The 22427-nt window shown below is 47.5% G+C and overlaps 2 protein-coding genes across 2 annotated transcripts; one reads left to right on the plus strand and one right to left on the minus strand.

Moving 5' to 3' along the window:
* The first annotated feature begins 11876 nt into the window (after nt 1–11876).
* BTBD18 (BTB domain containing 18) lies at nt 11877–20262 on the plus strand. Its single transcript, XM_010382800.1, has 3 exons — nt 11877–12115; nt 12422–12592; nt 17635–20262. Exons 2-3 carry the CDS (start codon nt 12469–12471, stop codon nt 19638–19640), a joined length of 2130 nt encoding a protein of 709 aa, XP_010381102.1. The 5' UTR covers nt 11877–12115; nt 12422–12468; the 3' UTR covers nt 19641–20262.
* A 473-nt stretch (nt 20263–20735) lies between these two features.
* Nucleotides 20736–22404, minus strand: SELENOH (selenoprotein H). The gene is made up of 4 exons (XM_010382801.2): nt 22055–22404; nt 21820–21965; nt 21525–21655; nt 20736–20911 (listed from the first exon to the last, which is right to left on the minus strand). The coding sequence occupies exons 1-3, from the start codon at nt 22174–22176 to the stop codon at nt 21555–21557; spliced, it is 369 nt and encodes a 122-aa protein (XP_010381103.2). The 5' UTR covers nt 22177–22404; the 3' UTR covers nt 20736–20911; nt 21525–21554.
* Between the last annotated feature and the right edge of the window lie 23 nt (nt 22405–22427).

The following is a 22427-nucleotide window of genomic DNA, read 5'->3' on the forward strand; positions in this document are numbered from 1 at the left end:
CCGTCTCTACTAAAAATACAAAAATTAGCCAGGCGTGGTGGCACACACCTGTAGTCCCAGCTACCCAGGATGCTGAGGTGGGAAAATCGCTTGAACCCAGGAGGCAGAGGTTAAAGTGAGCTGCGCTTGTGTCACTGGGCAACAGCCTGGGCAACAGAGCAAGACTCCAATTCAAAACAAAAAAAATTTCTTAGTGTATGGCATATAGAATAAACTCACTAAGAATGCATTATCATTATTTTTATTATTCAGTAACTACCCTGCCCAAAACCCTGCAGTGGTGAGCCACTCCCAATGATAGCAACCAATGATGAAGTGTCTACCACGTAAGAGGTATTTTGGGCTCATTGCCTCAAACTTCTAAAACATGACCACAGAAATAGTACTACAACCATTCCACAGATGAGGAAATCAAGGTTCAACAAGATAAAGAAATTTGCCTGATCTCATCTGGCTAAGCAAACCCCCACCAATCTGACTCCACAGCCCATGCTCTTTCTATTACGTTACACTATGGTCACGATAAAGGTCAAGAGAAATCCTAGAAAAAGGACTACTGTATGTTGACTGGGATGGTAGGGGACTATCATGTGTTTTCAAGGCACCACATTTATTCATTCAGTACATTAAAGTAACACATTATTAACCATAATCTGACCTTTACCTAGCTAAATCTTTACCAAGCTAAACTGGAATTCAACTCCTCAGCATGAATGTGCTTTTAATCATGCTGATGTAGTCATTATCCACTCCGTTATATATGGTTTATCGTCTCATAGACCTATATTTGGTCTATGGTGGCCAAAAAAGGACTTTCCTCAGAAGTGTTGAAAAACCAAACATGCATTACAGCACTTGTTTGATGGGGCTTAAACAAACTACAGCTGAAAATGAATACATTATAACACAGATATGAACAGCCTTTAAGCCTCGTTACCTAAAAATCTCCTTTTATTTTATCACATTTTCTACCTCTATTCCCCATCAATTCCTAGTCCTCCATAGCAAGTTCAAAAGCCAAAGATAATTATCAAAGGAAAACAATCAGCACAAAAATGTTTCTTGATTCATTTGTTCCTAGATCAGAGCCACATACTAGAATGTTATATGATTTTCTACAGGCAGATTGGTCTTGTTTGTTTCCTTCACATCACTGCTTACAACTTGAAAGTATTTTGTCTTCCTTTTTCTTTTGTTTTCGTTTGTGTGTATGTATATTTCTGTCTCCCCCATCAGCAGATAAGCTCTATGGGCTGGGCGCGGTGGCTCACGGCTGTAATCCCAGCACTTTGGGAGGCCAAGGCGGGCAGATCACGATTTCAGGAGTTTGAGACCAGCCTGGTCAACATGGTAAAACCCGTCTCTACTAAAGATACAAAAAATTAGCCAGGCGTGGTGCGTGGTGGCACACGCCTGTAATCCCAGCTACTCCGGAGGCTGAGGCAGGAGAATTGCTTGAAACCAGGAGGCAGAGGTTGCAGTGAGCCGAGATCGCACCATTGCACTCCAGCCTGGGTGACGGTGAGACTCTGTCTCAAAAAAAAAAAAGAAGATAAGCTCCATGAATAGTGTCTTTCTTGTTCATGGTCTATCCCCAGAGCTCAACCTTGTATCTCATATTTAGCAACAACTAAATGAGTGAATAAAGTCTCTTAGCTTGCTAGTTATATATTCCTGGTCAAGTTATTTAAAATTAATGAACATTTAAAATAGGCCAGGCATGGTGGCTCAAGCCTGTAATCCCAGCACTTTGGGAGGCCGAGGCAGGTGGATCACTTGAGGTCAGGAGTTCGAGACCAGCCTGGCCAACATGGTGAAACCCCTTCTCTACTAAAAATACAAAAATTAGCCGAGTGTGGTGGCACGTGCCTGTAATCCCATCTACTTGGGAGGCTGAGGCAGAAGAATCTCTTGAACCCAGGAGGTAGAGATTGCAATGGGTCAAGATTGCACCACTGTACTCCAGCCTGGGTGACAGAGACTCCATCTCAAAAAAAAAATAATAAAATAAAATAGAATTACATACAAATCAAAAAAGATAACTTAGTGGTGAAAAATACGTTAAAATTTAAATTTATCTGAAACAGGAAAACTGTCTCTACAAAAAAATAAAGATTAGCCAGGTGTGGTGGGACAAGCCTGTGATTCCAGCTACTTGGGAGGCTGAGGTGGGAGGATCACTTGAGCCTGGGAGGTTAAGGCTGTGGTAAGCTGTGATCACACCATTGCATTCCAGCCTGGATGACAGAGCAAGACCCTGTCTCCCTCAATAAATCAGTAAATAATCCAAAATGGCTATCTCAAAATAAAGTATAATAAGCATTAATACACACTGACTGAGGGAAAAACAGTTCACACTCAATTAATAGAAAATAAAAAGACTAGTTCCACTTGGGTGTTTTTGAGCACCTACTGTGAGCCAGGTACTCCACCAGGTGTCAAGGATAACAAGATTAGAAAAGTTTCCTGTTTTCGGCCGGGTGCGGTGGCTCAAGCCTGTAATCCCAGCACTTTGGGAGGCCGAGGCGGGTGGACCACGAGGTCAGGAGATCGAGACCCTCCTGGCTAACACGGTGAAACCCCGTCTCTACTAAAAATACAAAAAACTAGCAGGGCGCGGTGGCGGGCGCCTGTAGTCCCAGCTACTCGGAGGCTGAGGCGGGAGAATGGCGGAAACCCGGGAGGCGGAGCTGGCAGTGAGCCGAGATCGCGCCACTGCACTCCAGCCTGGGCGACACAGCGAGACTCCGTCTCAAAAAAAAAAAAAAAAAAAGAAAAGTTTCCTGTTTTCATAGAGAATAGGAAAGAATTCTTTCTCTAGGAAAGAATGAGAGGATTAATAAACAAAAGTCAAATGGACCACTATGTTGATTTCAGACAGATTGATGGGAATGACTGTGGCTTGCTCCAGATTGGATGTCAGGTGCAAACTCTCTGGAGAGGTGACATTTAAATTGAAATCTTTAGCCACATGTGGTGCCGTGTGCCTGTAGTCCCAGCTACTCAGGAGGCTGAGGTGGGAGGATCACTTGACCCTGAGAAATTAAGGCTGCAGTGAGCCATGACTGCGCCACTGCACTCCAGCCGGGGCAACAGGGGAGACCTTGCTTCCAAAAAAAAAGAAAAAAAGAAAGAAAATGTTGAAATCTGCCAGGCGCAGTGGCTCATGCCTGTAATTACAGCACTGTGGGAGGCCAAGGCGGGCAGATCACCTGAGGTCAGGAGTTTGAGACCAGCCTGACCAACATGGAGAAATCCCGTCTCTACTACAAACACAAAATTAGCCGAGCGTGGTGGTGCATGCCTGTAATCCCAGCTACTTGGGAGACTGAGACAGGAGAATCGCTTGAACCCGGGAGGCAGAGGTTGCTGTGAGCGGAGAATGCGCCATTGCACTCCATCTCAAACAAGAGAAAACTCCGTCTCAAAAAAACAAAAAGAAAAGAAAATGTTGAAATCTAAATGATAAGAAGCAGCCAAGTAAGTAAGAAGATATAAGCCCTGAGGTATGGAGCTGAAACATACTGGACCCAGCAGAGAGCATTGGAAACAAGGAGGATGGAGGAATAGATGAGAATCAGACTGTGAAGTTTTCTATAGTTCAGAGAATAAAGTTTGTATTTTTATTCTTAGGTAGAGGAAAACCTATGGGGTTTTTTGTTTTGTTTTGTTTTGTTTGTTTTTTGTTATTGTTGTTGTTTTTGAGACGGAGTCTCCCTCTGTCACCCAGGCTGGAGTGCAGTGGTGTGATCTCAGCTCACTGCAACCTCCACCTCTCAGGTTCAACCAATTATCCTGCCTCAGCCTCCCAAGTAGCTGAGATTACAGGTGCCTGCCACCATGCCCAGCTAATTTGTGTATTTTTAGTAGAGATGGGGTTTCACCATCTTGGCCAGGCTGGTCTTGAACTCCTGACCTCGTGATCCACCTGCCTCGGCCTCCTAAAGTGCTGGGATGACAGGTTTGAGCCGCCATGCCCGGCCAGGGGGTTTTAAACAGAATGACATGATCACATTTTTAAAAGATCTGGGTGGGTACAATAGCTCATGCCAGTAATCCAAGCACTTTGAGAGGCTGAGGCAGGAGTTCAAGACAGCCTGGGCAACATAGCAAGACCTCATCTCTATAAAACAGCAAGACCTCATCTCTATAAAATAAAATAAAAATAAAAATAAAAATAAAAATAATTAGCTAGGTGTGGTGGCATGAGCCTGTGGTTCTAGCTCCTCAGAAGGCTGAGGCGGGAGGATCACTTGAACCCAGGAGTTCCAGGCTGCAATGAGCCATGATCAGGCCACTGCACTCCAGCCTGGGTGACAGAGCGCAACCCTATCTCCAAAAAAAAAAAAAGAAAAAAAAAGAAAGAAAGAATTGAGCAGCGGGCACCGTGGCTCATGCCTGTAATCCCAGCACTTTGGGAGTCCAAGGCGGGTGAATCACGAGCTCAGGAGTTGAAGACCAGCCTGGCCACGATGGTGAAACCCTGTCTCTACTAAAAATACAAAAAAGTTAGCTGGGTGTGGCAGCAGGAACCGTAATCCCAGCTACTCAAGAGGCTGAGGCAGAGAATTGCTGGAACCCGGGAGGTGGAGGTTGCAGTGAGCCAAGATCACACCACTGCACTCCAGCCTGGGTGACACAGCGAGACTCCGTCTCAAAAAAAAAAAAAAAAGAAAGAAAGAAATGGTCTTTGATAGATTTATGCAAAAATAGATTAAAGAGGGATACGAGTGAAAGCAAGACAAGTTAATTTATTTATTTATTTTTTATTTTTTTGAGACAGAGTCTCACTCTGTTGCCCAGGCTAGAGTGCCGTGGTGCCATCTCAGCTGACTATAACCTCCACCTCCTGGGTTCAAGCGATTCTTCTGCCTCAGCCTCCCCAGTAGCTGATTACATGCATGAACCACCACACCCAACTGATCTCTGTTTTTTTTTTTTTTTTTTTTTTTTGAGACAGAGTCTTGCTCTGTCGCCCAGGCTGGGGTGCAGTGGTGCAATCTAGGCTCACTGCAAGCTCAGCCTTCGGGTTCACGCCATTCTCCTGCCTCAGCCTCCCAAGTAGCTGGGACTATAGGCGCCCGCCACCTCGCCCGGCTAGTTTTTTGTATTTTTTTAGTAGAGACGGGGTTTCACCGTGTTAGCCAGGATGGTCTCGATCTCCTGACCTCGTGATCCGCCCGCCTCGGCCTCCCAAAGTGCTGGGATTACAGGCGTGAGCCACCACACCCCGCCGATTTCTGTATTTTTAATAGAGACTGGGTTTTGCCATGTTGGCCAGGCTAGTCTGAAACTCCTGACCTCAAGTGATCTGCTTGCTTTGGCCTCCCAAAGTGCCATGATTACGGATGTGAACTACTACGCCTGGTCCAAGAGGAGTTTAAAGGCTATTGTACTGGTCAAGCTGCAGTGACAGGGATTTGGATTAGGGCAGCGGTAAAAATGGAGAGAAGTCAATAGACAGAAGATGTGTTTTAGCCATACAGAATTGTTTTATGTTTTTTTCTTTCTTTTTTTCTTTTGTTTTGATGTATGGAATATTACACTCTGTGCTCAGTTTTACAAACCCTCAAAGTTTCATGTCCCCATCTACAATCATTACCACATACAAAACCAGAAAAACAAGATACCATAAAATGGTTAAATATTAAGAAAAAGCCAAGAGAGGAAAAAAAAGTGTGTTTTAGGCCAGGCTCGGTGGCTCAAGCCTGTAATCCCAGCACTTTGGGAGGCCGAGACGGGCGGATCACGAGGTCTGGAGATCGAGACCATCCTGGTTTAACACGGTGAAACCCCGTCTCTACTAAAAAAAAAAAAAAAAAAAAAAAACTAGCCGGGCGAGGTGGAGGGCACCTGTAGTCCCAGTTACTCAGGAGGCTGAGGCAGGAGAATGGCGTAAACCCGGGAGGCGGAGCTTGCAGTGAGCTGAGATCCGGCCACTGCACTCCAGCCTGGGTGACAGAGCAAGACTCTGTCTCAAAAAAAAAAAAAAGTGTGTTTTAAAAAGAAGTATTAAAATTATTATATAGTGCAGAGTGTTATGCTGTGATTATTCTAGTTCTAAAATAGACTAAAACAGCCAGGTACAGTGGCTAATGCCTGTAATCCCTGCATTTTGGAGGCCAAGGCAGGAGGATCATTTAAGCCCAGGAGTTCAAGACCAGCCTGGGAAACACAGCAAGACCCTCACCTCTACAAAAAAAATCTTTAAAAAAACAATTAGCAGGGCATAGTGGTGCATACCTGTGGTCCCAGCTAATTTGGGAGGCTGAGGTAGGAGGATTGCTTAAGCTCAGGAGTTCAAGGCTGCAGTGAGCTGTGTTTGTGCCACTGCACTCCAGCCTAGGTGATAAAGTGAGACCCTGTCTCAAAAATAAAATAAGGCTGGGTGCGGTAGCTCACACCTGTAATCCCAGCACTTTGGGAGGCCAAGGCAGGTGGATCACCAAAGGTCAAGAGTTCCCGATCAGCCTGACCAATATGGTGAAACCTCATCTCTACTAAAAATACAAAAATTAGCCAGGCGTGGTGTCATGCACCTGTAGTCCCAGCTACTCGGGAGGCTGAGACAGGAGAATTGCTTGAACTCAGGAGGTGGAGGTTGCAGTGAGCCAAGATTGTGCCTGCACTCCAGCCTGGGAGACAGAGCGAGCCTCTGAATGCCAAGAATAACTTTTAAAAATTCAACTCCAAAACCCCACTGGTTATCCATACAAAGAAAAACAAAATATTTTTACTCCTTTCTACCCTCTGGTGGTTACACATTACAATCAAAGTTTGTCATTTTTGAAGCCCTGGATAGGATGGCCATTTATCAATCCCTTTAGAAGTTATTTTTATCTCTCTTTCTTTCTTTTTTTTTTTTTTTTTTTTTTTGAAACAGAGTCTTGCTCTGTCGCCTAGGCTGAAGTGCAGTGGTGTGATGTCAGCTCACTGCAACCTCTGCCTACTAGGTTCATGCAATTCTCCTGCCTCAGCCTCCCAAGTAGCTGGGATTATAGGTGCCCACCACCATGCCCGGCTAATTTTTGTATTTTTAGTAGAGACAGGTTTTCGCCATGTTGGCCAGGCTGGTCTCGAACTCCTGACCTCAGGTGATCTGCCTGCCTCAGCCTCAACAAAGTGCTGGGATTACCGGCCTGAGCCACCTTAAGAAATTCTACCAACACAAGATTTAACTAAAATGATGTTAGATTAAAAAAATAAGTCCTCTCCACTTCTTGAAAATTAATTTAATCCTCATGGCAATATATTAATGAGAAGATATACATTTGTAATTTCCTTACACTTCCACACAATCATCTATACTGGTACTCTACCTGCCCAATCAAGTTCTGATTCTACATAACAGATGCCATAAACAAAGGTTGTTCTGCCTTCTCTTTTGTTTTCCTTGCTTGTTTACGTGTGTGTGTGTTGTGCTATTGTTGCTGCTACTGACATCTAAAATCTGTCCTCCTTCTGCTAAGTTTTATGTCCTCTCACTAATTGCCTCTTCTTCAAAGTAAGACAATGGCAATCAAAAATGTTTTCTGTTCCTTGTTTTTTTTCCATCTCAACATCAGAGGCCTCAGCCTAGGGGAAATAGTACCTGACTTGGAAATGCACTCCCCACACCACCATTTCAACCAACCTCAAATCATTTTTGAAAAGGTGTTAGATATCAATTAAGACATTTGGGCACACTGTACCCTCACCCCTCTACGTTTTGTCCCTCTGCACGTTCCCCTTGTCTTAGGCATCTTTCTTCCTTTTCTACCTCCAGTTGACCTCAGTAGGAGCTGGTTCGTTTCAATGCACCCCACTTTGTCACCAGCAGCTTTGGACTCAGCCATTCTCACCCAGAGCTGGACATCACAGAGTATCTACTGACGGGCAATAACTGAAGCCAGGGCCCAGGTCCTAACCCACAAAGGGGAAAGAACTGCTGTCCAGAATTATACCATGGGTTGGCATTCTCTGTATATATTTAATCTTGAGATAATTAGGCCAGGCACGGTGACTCATGCCTGTAATCCCAGCACTTTGGGAAGCCGAGGCACACGGATCACCTGAGGTCAGGAGTTTGAGACCAGCCTGGCCAACACGGTGAGACCCTACCTCTACTAAAAATACAAAAATTAGCCAGGCGTGGTGGTGAGTGCCTATAATCCCAGCTACTTGGGAGGCTGAGGCTGGAGAATCACTTGAACCCAGGAGGCGGAGGTGGCAGTGAGCCAAGATCATGCCACTGCACTCCAGCCTGGGCAACAGAGGGAGACTCAGTCTTAAAAAAAAAAAAAAAAAAAAAAAACTTTAGATAATTTAATTTTAGTATCATCCCTGAAAACAGCTGATTCCAGTCAGGAACTGAGCTAAATAAATTGTCTCTGGGTCGGGCTCGGTGGCTAATGCCTGTAATGCCAGCACTTTGGGAGGCCAAGGTGGGAGGATTGATTGAGCCCAGGAGTTTGAGACCAGCCCGGGCAATGTAGGGAGACCCTGTCTTCATTTTATTTTATTTTATTTATTTATTCATTTATTTTGAGATGGAGTCTTGCTCTGTCACGCAGGCTGGAGTGCAGTGGCATGATCTTGGCTGACTCCAACCTCTTCCTCCTGGGTTCAAGCCATTCTCCTGGCTCAGCCGCCCCAGCAGCTGGGATTACAGGTGTGTGCCACCATGCCCAGCTAATTTTTGTATTTTTAGCAGAGACAGGGTTTCATCATGTTGCCCAGGCTTGTCTCAAACCCCTGACCTCGTGATCCACCCGCCTCAGCCTCCCAAAGTGTTGGGATTACAGGCGTGAGCCACCACGCCCGGCAGACCCTGTCTCTATTTTTAAAAAGAAAAGAACGAACGAAAAGAGTAAAAGAATGAAAGAATGAACGAAAGAAAGAACATACTGAAGAAAGAAGAAAAAAAGAAAGGAGGAAAGAAGGAAGGAAGGAAGGGATGGAGGGAAGGAAGGAAGGAAGGAAGGAAGGAAGGAAGGAAGGAAGGAAGGAAGGAAGGAAGGAAGGAAGGGAGGGAGGGAAAAGAAAAGAAAGAGAACAAGAGAAAGAAAGGAGGAAGGAAGGGAGAGAGAGAAGGGGAAAAAGAAAGAAAGAGAAAAGAAGAAAAAGAAAATCAGTCCAAGTGCGGTAGCTCACGCCTGTAATTCCAGCACTTTGGGAGGCCAAGGCAGGTGGATCACCTGACGCCACGAGTTCGAAACCAGTCTGGCCAATATGGTGTAACCCTGTCTCTACTAAAAATACAAAACTTAGCTGGGCATGGTGGTGCATGCCTGTAATCCCAGCTACTCAGGAGGCTGAGGCAGGAGAATTGCTTGAACCGGAGGTGAAGGTTGCAGTGAGCCAAGATCATGCCTTGCATATCAGCCTGAAAAAAAAGAGCGAAACTCTGTTTCCAAAAAAAAAGAAAGAAAAGAAAAACAATTAAATCAGCCAGGCGTGGTGGCACTCGCCAACAGCCTCAGCTACTTGGGAGGCTGAGGTGGAAGGATTGCTGGAGCTCCAGAGGTCGAGGCTGCAGTGAGCTGGGATCGCGTCACAGCCTGGGAAACATTAACTACTTTTTTTATTTTTCCCCGAGACTGAGTCTTGCTCTGTCACCCAGGCTGGAGTGCAGTGGCGCAATCTCGGCTCACTGCAGCCTCTGCCTCCCGGGTTCAAACGATTTTCCTGCCTCAACCTCCCGAGTAGCTGGGATTACAGGCATGCGCCACCAGGCCCGGCTAATTTCTTGTATTTTTAGTAGAGACGGGGTTTCGCCATGTTGGCCAGGCTGGTCTCGAACTCCTGACCTCGTGATCCGCCCCACTCAGTCTCCCAAAGTCCTGGAATTACAGGCGTGAACAACAGCAACCGGCCTAATTAACTTTTTTTTTTTTAATCGTCGCTCTAAGGATAATGGAGACCGTTCCGGGGGGCGTGATTTCTGCAAAATCCCTGGGTCATTAATTCTCCAAGATTTGGGGTTGGAGTGGAATCAGTAAAGAAACTGAATTCAGAAACTGCCCAATGACCTCATTCCAGAACATCTCCGATCTTAAGGGATTTCTAAATTAGCGATATGGGGGACCCGGTGTTAGCAGAGCCATCCAGAGACCTCTTCCTCCACGAAGCCTAGAGCGCTCCTAGCAGAGCCAAGGGTATCTGCTGCCTCTTCAAGGGGAAGATGGACATGACTCTTAACCGCCTTGGCGCCCTCTCTACTACAGCATCCCTACCCTCTTTTTCGGTGTGTTTTCATCGAGTGCTGAGGAAGACGACGGCTTTCACAAGAATTCCTCCCCGGTGGGCCCATCCGCCTGCCTCTTGCAGACCAGCCATCTTCCCTCAGCCCTCAAGTCCCTCGAGACTTAGCCTCCCGCCCAAAGCGCTCCTCCTGCTCTGATTGGTTCTCCCGGGAGCCTTCGGCCAATGGGGATGACGTATTCCACGGGACGTAGGCCCGAGGGCTCGGAAGGCGGAGGGGCGTAGGGTTCTGCGACGCGCAGCAGGCTAGGGCGGTGGCACGAGGTGTGTGGCGCCGGCCGCGTGGCCTCACAACCCTCGCTATCACCACCACCCAGTGCATGTGGGTGCCAAGGCCCGCAGAGATACAAGGGCCTTTGCAGCCAGGGGCTGCCTGCAAAATCTGTGCTGGTGGAGGTGGCCGTGACGGGAAGTCCTGAATTTGGGCCTCCCGGATCCCCACGCTCCATTCCCAGAAACCCTCGCGCCTAGAAATCTTTCTTCAAAGGAGTTGGGCCAGGGCGCCCAAGCGTGCGGGGCACCCCGCTTTGCAGGGCTCTCCCTGAAGCCCCGCTTTTTCCGCCAACACCGATTCCCTTGCTTCTGGGCGGGGAGGTGAAGCACTCAGCCGTTGGCCCACCTGCGCTTCTTTGCTCAGCCTCCCGACTCAACGCTGGACAGTGAGAGGAAGCAAGGCAGGCTGGACAGAGGACAAGCACAGAGAGGGCAACAGGAGCAAAGTCTACCGCAAAGCTATTCCAGGTTGGGTCTGGGGGCAAGGCCGGGCGCTCGTGGATTGGGAAGCTTCCCCAGGGCCCTTGCAACAGCTGCCATCCTCCATCCACATCTCTCTTACTGGGATGGGAATTTTTTATTTATTTTTTTATTTTTTAATTAATTAATTTATTTTTTGAGACGGAGTCTCGCTCTGTCGCCCAGGCTGGAGTGCAGTGGCTCTATCTGCAACCTCCGCCTCCCAGGTTCAAGCGATTCTCCCACCTCAGCCTCCCGAGTAGCTGGGATTACAGGCGCCTGCCACCATGCCCGGCTAATTTTCTTATTTTTAGTAGAGACAGGAGTCACCATGTTGGCCAGACTGGCCTCGAACTCCTAACCTCAGGTGATCCACCTGCCTCGGCCTCCCAAAGTGCTGGGATAACAGGCGTGAGCCACCGCGCCCGGCCAAGCCTGCCTTCTCTTAATTTACCTTTTCACTCTTCTTTCCTGATAGTTTTGACGTGAACTGTTCGGACCCTCAGTGCTACCTCATAGAAAACTGCATTCCAGGAAAGGAACACAGCTGTGCAGTGAGTGGGGGGGTTTCAATGCTAAAAAGCTGGACGTAAACCTGAAGTCAGAATACTCAGTTTGTTTGGGGAGGGGTAAAATGCTTAACTATCCTTGCTCCATTGTTAGCCTGGTAATTAACTATACAAACCTAAAGGCCAAATTCTTTGCCTACTGCCAGGGTCAGTCAGGCTCACTTTGGTCAAGTACACCCAGCCAAGGGTGGCAATGTCCTCGGTTCTGTGAGAGACCTTCCCGCAGTCAGAGGCTTCTCTTCTTTATTGTGCACCCTCTGCTGGTTAGTGTGATACAGTGAGCTCAGAGAAAAGGTGCATAGGACTTACTAGAGATAATTTTATACCCAGTAGTGTTTCCTTAAAAGTGTTAAATTGAAGATTATACCTATGGAGCTAGGATGTGGTGCTCAGGAAGAGTATGAGTAGTCAGCATTGTAGCAGTTGAGTCTCAGTGGTAATGGAAATGAGGAAGGTTGAAGGATAATAATAGCTACCATTTGGGGCATGGTAGTTATTTTGTGCCAGGCACTCACTGTGCTAAGCAACTTTACCTTCACTGACTCATTTAATCTTTAAAACAACCCTACAAGGTAAGTACTATTATTCCATTTCATGAATAGGAAAGTGAGACTCAGAGAAGTTAGGTCACCTGTGTGAGATTATACAGCCAGGGTAATAAATAGAGTCGAGACCCAAACCTACGCTTATCTCTGAGCTCCCACATGTAACCACTATGATAATTTTCTTTCATGAGATATCCTTGGCACAATTTCTGGGCTGATGTTTCCTCAACTCATATACTATTATCTCTCATGTTCAAAATTTCCCTGCCATTTCAAAGACAAAAAACAAATTAGATATAACCATGCCTCTGAAATGTATTATCTCACCTACAGAAGTCTGATCTGTGAAAACCTAGAAGGTTTGTTAAGACTCTGCCAACATGTGTTCTCCTGCCAGTCCCAAAATCCTATACAAGAACCCCCGGTTCCTCAGGTTAGCTTTTCTGCAGCTTCATCACCAGCAGCAGAGTGATGTGTTCTGTGATGTCCTTCTGCAGGCAGAAGGTAAGAGACTGGTGGGAATTCAACTGAAAACTCACCATAGAATAAGATAAAACAAGTTCAGGGCCAGAGGGTAAAGGACAAAATCAGCAAAATGTTACTGCCTATGACCACTGTAAACTAGTTGGTAAAGGGCTGTTTGTGTCTAGGACAATTACTACTGTTTTCAAGAGTGAAATTGTTACTTCGCTTCTTTCTCTTAAATAATGAATCTAATTGGCCGGGCGCGGTGGCTCAAGCCTGTAATCCCAGCACTCTGGGAGGCCGAGACGGGCGGATCACGAGGTCAGGAGATCGAGACCATCCTGGCTAATACGGTGAAACCCCGTCTCTACTAAAAAATACAAAAAACGGCCGGGCGCGGTGGCTCAAGCCTGTAATCCCAGCACTTTGGGAGGCCGAGATGGGCGGATCACGAGGTCAGGAGATCGAGACCATCCTGGCTAACATGGTGAAACCCCGTCTCTACTAAAAATACAAAAAACTAGCCGGGCGAGATGGCGGGCGCCTGTAGTCCCAGCTGCTCCGGAGGCTGAGGTGGAGCTTGCAGTGAGCTGAGATCTGGCCACTGCACTCCAGCCCCATCTCAAAAAAAAAAAAAAAAAAAAAAAACAAAAAACTAGCCAGGCGATGAGGCGGGCGCCTGTAGTCCCAGCTACTCAGGAGGCTGGGACAGGAGAATGGCGTGAACGCGGGAGGCGGAGCTTGCAGTGAGCTGAGAGCTGGCCACTGCACTCCAGCCTGGGCGGCAGAGCAAGACTCCGTCTCAAAAAACAAAAACAAACAAACAAAAAAAAAATAATGAATCTAATTGTAAAGTTTTATAAGCAGATAAATTCTATATAACATAGATAATATTCCAATGGGATGGCTGTGAAGATTAAGAGTTAACGTGGGTAAGCACTTAGAATAGTGCTTTTAATGTACCAACCACAGTATGTGTTAGATGATACTATTATGCTTTCCTTTTTTTGAGTCTCACTCTCTTGCCCAGGCAGGAGTGTGGTGGCACAGTCACAGCTCCCTGCAACCTCCACCTCCTGGGTTCAAGTGATTCTCATGCCTTAGCCTTCTCAAGTAGCTGGGATTACAGGCATGCACCACTAGGCCCAGCTAATTTTTGTATTTTTAGTAGAGATGAGGTTCTGCCATGATGGCCAGGCTGGTCTCAAACTCCTGGCCTCAAGTGATCCACCCGCCTCGGCCTCCCAAAGTGCTGGGATTACAGACGTGAGCCACCACGTCCAACCCCATTTTCCCATTTTCTTTTCTTTTCTTTTCTTTTTTTTGAGACAGAGTCTCACTCTGTCACTCAGGCTGGAGTGCAATGGCTTGGTCTCGGCTCACTGCAACTTCCACCTCCCGGGTTCAAGCAGTTCTCCCGCCTCAGCCTCCCGAGTAGCTGGGACAACAGGTGTGTGCCACCACACCCGGCTAATTTTTTGTATTTTTAGTAGAGATGGGGTTTCACTGTGTTGGCCAGGCTGGTCTCAAACTCCTGACCTCATGATTTGCCCGCCTCAGCCTCCCAAAGTGCTGGGATTACAGGCGTGAGCCTCTGCACCTGGCCTGCTTAATTTTTTAATCTTCAAATTGATGACTTTTGCTGTTTGTTGCTAAAACTAAAAATGTATAGCTTATTTCCACCCCTTCACTTCACACTGGAAATTTTTTTGTTGTTGTTTGTTTTTTTTTGTTTTTTTTTGTTTTTGAGACGGAGTCTTGCTCTGTCTCCCAGGCTGGAGTGCAGTGGCCGGATCTCAGCTCACTGCAAGCTCCTCCTCCCGGGTTTACGCCATTCTCTCGCCTCAGCCTCCCAAGTAGCTGGGACTACAGGCGCCCGCCACATCGCCCGGCTAAGTTTTTGTATTTCTTTAGTAGAGACGGGGTTTCACCGTGTTAGCCAGGATGGTCTCGATCTCCTGACCTCGTGATCCGCCCGTCTCGGCCTCCCAAAGTGCTGGGATTACAGGCTTGAGCCACCGCGCCCGGCCCACACTGGAAATATTAATTCAGCATAAAGTAGACCCTGATATATAATGTACAAGGCCCAAGATTAGAAGACAGTTACTTAGTAACTGTCAAATGGGCAGGTAACTTCATCTCTCTGGGGCTCAATTTCTTCATTTATAAAAAGAATTATGATAACCAATATTGTATACCACTCTACAGTTTGTGGAGTACATACAGTATAGTGTCTCATTTGATTCTAAGTCTTGTAAGAGAAGTCTTAGCTATATAGTTCCAATTCTACATAGGAATGAGTTGAGGACTACAGTTAAGTGACTTGCTTGCTGCTTCTCTTAGTAAGTGCAGAGCTGAGATTGACTCTTTAATTCCAAATAAAGAAAAAAACTATCAGTTGCCTGTTGTATGCTAAACACTGCTAGCGTGGTCATATAAAAGTTCCTCTTCTTAAGGAAATCTTGTAAGGGGAAGACATTCAAATATCCAATGCATTCAAGTAACTGTACAATATATTAAAAATATAATTGGGTAAGTATAGGCAGACTTAGGATAAAAAAGGAACATCCTTCACAGACTTGAGGAGACTGAGAGACAAGGTTAGGGAACTTTTCTTGGAATAACCCCTTAGGTGAGATGTGAAGGACAAACAAGTGGGAGGAAGCAGGGAACAATTTTTCTTGGCAGAAAGCAGCATGTATACAGGTTCAGAGATGTGACCAAGGGATTTGTTCATTATTACTAGAGCAGACTATAAAAGGTGTATTGACCAGAGAGGAAAAGAGAAATTAGTAAACATGTGAGGTCTGAAGTGTCATGCAAAGGAAGTAGGTATTTCAGGACACTGGGAAATGTACTGAACAGTTTTATGCAGGAGGTTATAATCTGATACCTGCTTTAGAAACAACATTCAGCCATTACTGGTTACTGAGCCTAGATAGGCAGCTGTTTCATAATCCAGGAGAGAAGGGACGGTGGTCTGAATTAAGGCATTGAGAAGATAAAAATATGAGCTATTAGAGTTTACAAAAATTGCTGAAGTGGTTAAGGGCATAGACTCTGTAGCCAGACTCTCTGGGCTCAGACTTTTTTTTTCTTTTTAGAGACAGGGTCTCACTGTTTTGCCTAGGTTAGTCTCCAACTCCTGTGCTCAAGTGATCCTCCCACCTCAGCCTCCCAAAGTGCTGGGATTACAGGCGTAAGCCACCACACCCAGCCAGGGTTGTTTTGTTTTGGTTTTTGAGACAGGGTCTCGCTCTGCCAACCAGGCTGGAGCAGTGACACAATCATAGCTCACTGCAAACTCAACCTCCCAGGCTCCGGTGGTTATCCTACCTCAGCCTCCTGAGTAGCTGGGACTACAGGCATATACCACCCAGTCAGCTAATTGTTTGTATTTTTAATAGAAACAGGGTTTTGCCATATTGCCTAGGCTGATCTCAAACTCCTGGGCTAAAGCAATCTGTCTGCCCTGGAGGCCGAGGCGGGTGGATCACCTTAGGTCAGGAGTTAAAGACCAGCCTGGCCAACATGGTGAAACCCCCTCTCTACTAAAAATACAAAAATTAGCCAGGCACGGTGGCGGACGGCTGTAATCCCAGCTACTCGGGAGGCTGAGGCAGGAGAATTGCCTGAACCCAGGAGGCAGAGGTTGCAGTGAGCTGAGATCGCTCCACTGCACTCCAGCCTGTGCCACAGAGTGAGATTCTGTCTCAAAAAAAAAAAAAAAAAAAAAAAAAAAACCAACAACCCTGATACTTAAATTAGATGTGATGGGAAAGGGAGGGGAAATTAAAAATGACTTCTGGTTTTCAAGATCAGGCAACTGGGTGAATATGATGCCTCACTTTGAAGTAGAAAATGAGAGAGGTTTTTGGGGTGGGGAATAAGTTCATTTTCTGGAAAAGTTGCATTCAAGGTGCTGGTGAGGCATATATGTAGACATGCCAGCTGTGGTATGTTTACTCCCTCAGGAAAGGGATCTAGGCAGAGGTATGGATCTGGGAATCATCAGCAAGCCTTTTGTAATTAAAGCCATGGAAGAAACGAATTGAGATTACCTGGGAAGTGCCCATTAAATAAGAAGGGGGCTTAGAACAGACGGCTAGAGCACAGCAGATAGTCCACCTCCATAGCTCTTTCTGTTAGACCACAAGTTGCTTCTATAAAAGTTTTTGAAGTCTTGTGAGTCAATAAAATTAAATTTAGCAAGAATGATGATCCTCTATTTTGTGTCAGGCACTGAATATATCTCAGTGAGAAAGACAGATATGGTCCCTGTCCTCACAGAGTTACAGCCTAGTGAAGGAGATGGATAATTACAATACAGATAGCTAAGTGCCATGATAACTACAGAGTACCTCTGCCCAGGAACACCTAACTCAGACTTGTGGTGGGGTGAAGGAAGGCTTTTTTTTTTTTTTTTTTTTTGAGTCAAGGTATCACTGTGTTGCCCAGGCTAGTCTCAAAGTCCTGGACTCAAGCAATCTTCCTGCCGCAGCCTCCCTAGTAGTTGGGATTACAAGCATGTGGCACAGCCCCAGGAGGCTTTCTGAAGGAAGTGATGACAAAGGTAGATTTTGAGAATAAAGAAACAAGTTAGTGGGCTGGACACGGTGGTTCACAAGGCCTGTAATTCCAGCACTCTGGGAGGTCGAGGCAGGTGGATCACCTGAGGTCAGGAGTTCGAGACCAGCCTGACCAACAAGGTGAAACCCCGTCTCTACTAAAAATACAAAAATTAGCCGGGTGTGGCGGCGTGTGCCTGTAATCCCAGCTACTCGGGAGGCTGAGGCAGGAGAACTGCTTGAACCCGGGAGGCGGAGGTTGCAGTGAGCTGATATTGCACCACTGCACTCCAGCCTGGGTGACCGAAGTGAGAGTATCCTAAAAAAAAAAAAAGTTAGCTAGGCAAAAGGTAATGGCAGAAGCTTCCAGGCAGGCAGAAGAATAATTTTCTTTTACTTGAAGTCCCATGGAAGGAAGAGAAGGGGCAGTACATTTGGGTAGTAATGTCTGTGCTTACCCCATGAACATGCCAGTCTACCTAAGATAACAAAAGTATTTGGGTTTCCCTTCAGGTGAGGCAGTTCCAGCTCACTGCTGCATCCTGTCAGCTTACAGCCCCTTCTTCACAGAGCGCCTGGAGCGGGAGAGGCCAGCTCAGGGTCGGAAGGTGGTGCTGGAGCTGGGCGGCCTGAAGATCAGCACACTTAGGAAGCTGGTGGACTTCCTGTATACCTCAGAAATGGAAGTATCTCAAGAAGAAGCCCAGGATGTGCTATCTGCTGCCCGTCAGCTCCGTGTGTCTGAGCTGGAATCCCTTCAGCTTGAGGGTGGAAAATTGGTGAAGGCCCCACAGGGCCGAAGACTGAACCGGGAGTGCTTACAACCAATAAGTGCTGCACCAATCTCTGCCAGAGTGGTGACACCCAGCCACCACCCTCACACCCCAATGCCTGCTACTCGGACTCCTTGTCCTCTTGGGGCAATAAGTTTGGGGAAGAAAGAGGGGCCTCAGGAGAACAACCGACAGAATGCAGACAGTATGTCTGGCACTCTTCTGCTGAAGAGGAAGGCCAGAGCCTGCCCAACTCCACGAGAAAAAAGCTCTTCACCATCAAGTCATAGTCAAGGGCCTAGAGAGAACAAGAATGACACTGCCCTTCATCCTACAGTGCTCTCCCCACCCAGCCTGTACCCCTCCGTGGACAAACACCTGTTGCCCAGAAAGATCAGGCTCAGTCGCTCAAAGCCACCTCCTGATATCTGTACATCAAAGCCTTCCAGCATTTTAAGTGGATCTAGCTCAGTACCTGCAACCCCTGGCCGGCGTCTTTGGCGGCAGAGGAGTGTAAATAAAGAAGCACCAGAGGACAAGCTAAAACCAGGGAGAGCTAGTCCTCTACAGACCACCCCAAGCCCATCTGGTCTGGGAAAGACAGGTGGGAGCAAGAAGCGGAGCCCTGAAGTCAGGGCACCTAACTCAAACTCTGCAGAGGAGGGGCAGGTTGGGAGAGTTAAACTTAGGAAGATTGTCAATGGAACTTGCTGGGAAGTGGTGCAAGAACCTCCCCTCAAAAACTCTCAAGATAGCCCCCAGATCCCAGATCCTGGAGACTTCCAAGAGCCTTCAGGAACTCAGCCATTCTCCAGTAATGAGCAGGAAATATCATCTAGTAGAATACAACTGTGTCAGGACTCCCCCGTGTGCACTAGGCTACAAGACATTCTGGTCTCTGCTAGCCACTCCCCAGACCACCCAGTGGTGAAGTCAGAGTTTGGGTCCAGTCCAGAACTGGTAGAGAAGGAACCTATGTTGGCTATTGACTGCAGAGAGCCCTATGCATTTGACACAGCCTTGCTGGAGCAACCCTGTGAGGCTGAGGAGTACCGAATCACAAGTGCTGCTGCCACCAGTGAGCTGGAGGAGATCCTGGACTTCATGCTCTGTGGCTCAGACATTGAACCACCTATAGGGTCTCTGGAGAGTCCTGGGGCTGAGGGCTGCAGAACCCCTACCTACCATCTGACAGAAACAGGAAAGAACTGGATGGAAGGGGAAGAATGGTGTCTACCAGACATGGAACTCTGGCCCAGGGAGCTCACAGAATTGGAAAAGGAACCTGCTGGTGAGAACAAAGAGCCAGCTGAGCTCCTCAGCCCCCTTGTCATGCCCTCTGAGGTGAGTGGAGAAGTGCTTTCAGTAGAAGGCTCTTGGACACCAGACCTTGACATTACCAGCTCCCAGCCACTGGATGGTCAGGAAGACAAACTTCTCCATGTCAGCTCCCTTGATATTCCCCAGAGGTCTTATGGGGACCTCTCACCTCCCTGCTCAAACTGGGTGGAGACTGGGCTGGAAGTCTCCCTGACTACAGATGAGTTATTATACCCTTCTCCCAAGGCAGGCAAGGAGGTATCTGGTCACTATGAACTACTAGGCTCACTTCCTGCGAGCTCTGAAGAGGAAGAGATTGATGTGGTGGACTGGACAGCAGAGGGGAGGCTGGTACCCACTAGTGTTCCCTCCATATGGCCTGACCCTTCCTCAGAGTCAGAAACAGAGGTAGATATACTAACATAGTGGAGGGGGGAGGGCAGGTGAGGGGCCCTGGGAGGGTGGGAAGTGTTAGCTAGCAAAAAGCTTACTGACAGAGAAGCTGGCACATGCCCTCTCCTCTTGGCACAAGAGGCAGGTGTACCCCTGGCTCTTTGTAGGTCCCTTCCTCTCCTCCCTGCCTCGGAAGCCAGGCAGAAGCCAAGAGTACCACACATAGAAAATTATGAATTTGAACCATCTTATTTCTTTGTAATCTATTTTCCAGTTAGTGACAACTTAACAAACTGTGTGCTCCCCAGTTCTAGTGGGTCATAGGTAATAGCCAAGGTCAGGTCTCTCAGGTCATAAGGCATCCAGTCACTAGTTATTTAGGAAAAGCTGGGAAAGAACACCTGTGGTGGTGTACTGTTTAAGAAAATGTTCCAGAGGAAGGTGTGAAACAGTGTTGGGTGGAATACTAAGTGGGTAGGAGTGATGGATGCTGTCCAGCACCTAACATGGGGCTTATTCACTGCCAGTATTAGGAAGTCTAGCTAAAACCTCTGCAGGGGACAAGAAGATGTACTTCCATCATTACTTCCAAAAAGTAAGTTGAAAAAGATAGTTGCTTTTTTTAAAATATAAATTATTTACTTTGCTGCCATAATTTTTACAAGTATTTTTCATGTTTTACCAGAGACCCTAAAAGTTCCAGGTCAGGCCAGGTATGGTGGCTCATCATGCCTGTTAACCCCAGCACTGTGGGAGGTCAAGGCAGGTGTATCACTTGAGGTCAGGAGTTTTGAGACCAGCCTGGCCAACATGGTGAACACTGCCTTTCCTAAAAATAAAATAAAATAGGTATTAGCCAGGCGTGGTGCTGTGCAACTGTGATCCCAGCTACTCAGGAGACTGAGGCAGGAGAATTGCTTGAACCTGGGAGACAGAGGTTGCAGAGAGCACCACTATACTCCAGCGTGGGTGACGAAGTGAGACTCTGGCTCTTAAAAAAACAATTTTTTTTTTTTTAAAGTTCCAGGTCATATGGCTATCTTGGGCTATGAAAAACACAAGGACTACCAACTCCACGAGGCTGGCTTTGTCCATCCCTTAAAATTAAGTTTTACTCTATTACTCAAATACTTTATTTCAACTTTTATTAAACCAAATCCAGTAACTTTTGCAATGCCTTACTAGAGGGTTGCCCCACAACTCAACCTTCATTTCTGGCGGGGAAGAAACCATGGCTTCAGGCACATGACTGAAGTTTGGCCATGTTCCATCATTAATGTTCCAACATCACCAGGGACACAAAGCTGCAAAAATGAGAAAGGAAATAAGGTTAGAGAAAGGATCCAGGCAATGATAAGGACTGAGGAAGTCACGTTCCCCAACCCTTGAACTCACAAACCCTGGAGCTCAAGGATTGCATCCTTCCTGCAAATCTCACTCAACATAAGTGCAGAACATGCCAAAACGCTGTATGAAGCACTAGGGACAAAGACAGGGTCAAAATCCTTGTAACCAAATGTGATGGTATTGTAGTGCAGTGTTAACACGGGGGACAGTAACAGAACACCCTAGAACCAAACAGAAGAGTGTAGGGAGAAACATAAATGAAGTAACATGAAATAAACTTCCAAATGGAAAACTTGTCCATACCCCCAGGGCAACAGTCAACTACAGTCTTCCAAAGGACATAAATTGCACTTAGGGCACACTAGATAGAAAACAATATTGTGTCTTTTTTTTTTTTCTCAAATAGACGGAGTCTCCCTATGTTGGCCATTCACTCCTGCCTCGACCTCCCAGAATGCTGGGACTGCAGGTGTGAGCTACCCACGCCAGGTGGGTACTTGTAGCCACACCAAGATTAATCCCTTCTCTTCCTCAACAGCGCCCGCGCCCCCCCCACTTCCCATTTCAAACCTCAGCATGAGGACTTCTACCCAAATCTCCCTACGACAGGTACTTCTTCAACTCTTCCACCACCTCTTGAGGCTCAGGGAATTTCAGTTTACGTGGGGGCCCCTTCTTAATCCCAGTCCAGAGCTCCGCACCTGCGAAAGGACAAAATGAAGCGAAGTTACAATACTTCGGAACCCACCGGCACGTCTCTGAAGTCATGAGACTGCCGCGGTTTCTGAGAATAGCGCTTCCTCTCTTCGGAACCCACGTCGCTCTCCCCTCCGCCCCCCTCCCCCACACCCACGTCCCCACTTACTGCTGCCGTCCGGGCGCAGCAGCGTCACCTCGAAGCTGCCCCTTCGGGGCTTGGTCGGGTTCACCTTTACTGGAAGCTCTGGGGCCTCCAGGCGCAGCGCCTGACTCAGGGCCGCAGCGTTGCGCCCATAGACGCGTCAGCTCGTGCTAGGGAGAGAAGGGGAGGTTAGAGACCGGGGCCCCTGGCCCCGCCGCGCCACTGTTCCCTCTCCCCCGTTACTCTCCAGGCCCCTCACCAATGCTCGATAACAACGGTTGCCTCCTCCATTCCCTCCCCGCTGTCTGCCAGCTTCTCTCGCTTCTCGGCTGCGGCGACCATCGCGGCCTCAGCCTTCCGCTTCCTACTGCGGGGGGCCATGGCGCCTAGAGCCCGGCCGAGAATGCAGTGGGCCTGGTGGGTGGGGTGCAAAGACGGCAGCCCGGAAGCTACCCTCCTGCAGCGGAAACCTCTCCCCAAGGAACGGAAAGCGTGGTCCGCAGCGCCCACGTGGCCTGGAGGCGGACCGTGGGGCACAACCACTTTGCAAGCAGGGAGAGGGGAGGTGCGGGAAGCGCCAGACGGAACCACCCATCGCTTCGGGTCGACGAGACGGGACGCTGGGATGGTGA

This window comes from Rhinopithecus roxellana, chromosome 15 (genome assembly GCF_007565055.1).
Source record: "Rhinopithecus roxellana isolate Shanxi Qingling chromosome 15, ASM756505v1, whole genome shotgun sequence".
Lineage (NCBI taxonomy): Eukaryota > Metazoa > Chordata > Mammalia > Primates > Cercopithecidae > Rhinopithecus > Rhinopithecus roxellana.